At 37.9% G+C, this 2749-nt stretch overlaps 1 protein-coding gene across 1 annotated transcript; it reads right to left on the bottom strand.

Moving 5' to 3' along the window:
- Positions 1 to 739: 739 nt before the first annotated feature.
- Positions 740 to 2259, bottom strand: LOC149543229 (glucan endo-1,3-beta-glucosidase-like). Its single transcript, XM_089796254.1, has 2 exons — positions 2143 to 2259; positions 740 to 2006 (listed from the first exon to the last, which is right to left on the bottom strand). Exons 1-2 carry the CDS (start codon positions 2201 to 2203, stop codon positions 937 to 939), a joined length of 1131 nt encoding a protein of 376 aa, XP_089652380.1. The 5' UTR covers positions 2204 to 2259; the 3' UTR covers positions 740 to 936.
- Positions 2260 to 2749: the final 490 nt, after the last annotated feature.

Genomic DNA, 2749 nt, shown 5'->3' with positions numbered 1-2749 from the left:
ATTCAACATATAATACTGCTAATGACACTTCATACCTAATGAACAATTGATTGGCACGTGGCCATCAAACTGAAAAACGTATTGTAAGTCTTCAGAAAACATGGACCACTGTATAAGGTAGTTATTACACTATCCAGATAAATTCCCCCACCATAAACATATCGTCAAAGATTTTATAGCTTAAAAATTGAGATTAATATCCAAACCGGTTTCAACATCCGTGCTTTGATCAGCCAGTAAACTGAAATCTTTTTTAAACGCCATTTCAACCTGGCCCTTTATTAAACCCCCATTTGTGGACTGTTGTCGGCGGTCTTTAAAGTCAATTAAATTTGAGACTGTAGTTAATAATGTAATAAACCTACAACATTCGCATAAATTCGCATAAAATCGGCAATTTTTCTCCCAAACAGTAAACCTGAGGTTTGTACAGCTGTCTACAATAAGTTTGACGTGAAGAAATACAAGTGTGCAAGCCCAATTGCCAATTGACAGCATCCTCTTTAAGCCAGGGAATGCAATAGTGACAGTTAAATTTGAATAGCAATATCATAAATGAATGGTAACTTAAAGTCAAAGTTTAAAAAAGACTGTCCAAAGATTTCTAGCATATTTGTTTTAGGTATTAAACATTAAGTAGTGTGTTCAAAAGAATGAACGGGAAGTCATGATAAAGGAGAAAGAAAATGAATTATATTCGAATTTACAAATGTCAATAATAAGTTAATGCAACTGGAAAAATGATGGAAAATACGAATCTTTTGATTTAAAAAACATTTATTTAACTGTGAGACTGAGCGTGAGCCAAATAATTAAGCCTATCGCCTTGATAAAATGGACACCTCACAGCTGTCATTGCCACGTAGCATAACCTCAATTTACACATATTTCCGCCACCATTTATCCCCCAAGTTAACACAGCACACAAATATATTTCTAAGGATAAAAGTTAACAGGGTACACAGGTGTTTTATCCGGGTTGAAGAGGCCAAAGTGACGCTCAAATTCATCTCCTGTTTTATAAATCTCGTTAAAAAGAGCGAAGATGAAGACCTCCAAGCCTTTTCCTGGTCTCTTGGGCGTCCCTGCGTTAGACAGCACATGTTTGATCAGATAATTATTGTACGTCTCCGCATTTTCTGTGGTGGCAAAATGAGCAGTTTCTCCGGTTCCGTAAGACGGCCATCCACTTCCGGTAACAACAATCGGTATATCCGTAAATCCCAGGGCTTCCATGGCCGAATAGATACCATCCACCATGGCGTCAAACAGGTTGCTGTAAATCCTTCCCTCGTCTCTCACAATCGGAGCCGTCGATTTGAACAAGGCATAATCTAAATTAATGCTGGTGTTTTCACGGTACACATGAAAGGGATAAACATTGGCCATGAAAGGCGATCCGTTATCTTCCAGAAACTGAAGAAAAGAGCGCATATTATTCTCCATACCATCGCTGAAAACTCCCTCGGATGGAAAGAATGAAGCGGGTGTAGCTGCTCTGCCATTAGTGGTTGAAACCTTTATTTTGTCCTGCAGACCAGCCTTCCGAACAGCAAGTTGTATGTTATCCATGGCAGGAAGAACATACATTCCAAGGGCAGGATTTTCCAGAGCCTGTTCTCCCACAGCAATATATTTTATCTTGGTTGCAGGATAGTACACCCTAATATTGTCATCGACCCACTTATCTGCTGCTTCTTGGTTGGAGGAGATGCCCTGCAGTTCATCGTTAGTAACACTCACAATAATTTCGATCCCAGAATTAGCATAGGCCTTTAGTACATCAGAATTTGCAGCAAAAATCCTCAATTTCCCAATATTGTTGCTCTTCATTAAAGCCATTGTTTCCTCTTGGGAAGGCAAATTGGTTCCCGCCATTCCATTGTTCACACCTATTTTATTAAGAAAGGGAGCTTGATAAATCAGTACCAAATAAATTACTACTTCATCTTCCGGATGCAAAGTGTCTCTTATTAGGGCATTGCTAGCTGGCGCTGTGTTACAATCTGCGCATAGTAGAGAACAGATTTTGCTATGAGTGAAGACATAACAAAAAAAAAGAAATTAATGCCCATTTCAAACCATATTTAGAGCTGTGATATCTGTTAGAATGGAAAGAATATCAAGTGAAAGGTGCGGTACCTCCAGAGATTGTGTGGTAGAGGATGGTCGTGCAAACACACACAATGAGTAGAGTCCTCATTATACTTTACTTTTCAATATAGATATGAGAGTCGTCGGCCTCAAGCTTTATATAAATGAGGGAGGGAGAAATTCAGCCCACGAATTGATATGGCTTTCTTGCAGACCACACAGTCGGCATAATCAAATGCCGTGTTTGTGTTATACTTGAATTCTAAATAGCGTGTCATACTTGAATATCCATTAATTTCCTTGGAAAAATCTAAAGAGCGTGTACTTCACACTAAAATTTGTTTTCTTCTCCGGAATGAAAATAAAAGTTTAATTTTTTCTTCGCACCATATTGAATGCCCCCAACACCAACCTGACTTTGGTCATAGTATGACTTTATTTCACTTGTTAGTAATTGTCATACTTGAATATCCATTAATTTCCCTGGAAAAATCTAAAGAATGTACTTTCACACAGAGATTTGTTTTCTTTAATAGAAAGAAAATGGAAGTTTCTCGCTTTTTTCTTTGCACCATATTGAATGCCCCAAACACCACCTTGACTTTGGTCATAATACGACTTTATTTCACATGTTAGTAACTATCATACTTCAATA

This window comes from Cupressus sempervirens, chromosome 8 (assembly GCF_028749045.1).
Source record: "Cupressus sempervirens isolate cs-2001-9-10 chromosome 8, ASM2874904v1, whole genome shotgun sequence".
Lineage (NCBI taxonomy): Eukaryota > Viridiplantae > Streptophyta > Pinopsida > Cupressales > Cupressaceae > Cupressus > Cupressus sempervirens.
The sequence above is the reverse complement of the archived record's forward strand: the minus strand, read 5'-3'. Positions and strand labels throughout refer to the sequence as shown.

Coding starts and splice junctions, on each gene's coding strand:
- LOC149543229 (XM_089796254.1), bottom strand. CDS start 2,203: ATGAGGACTCTACTCATTGTGTGTGTTTGCACGACCATCCTCTACCAC. Junction 2,007..2,142: donor CTACCACACAATCTCTGGAG/GTACCGCACCTT, acceptor TACTATGCGCAG/ATTGTAACACAGCGCCAGCT.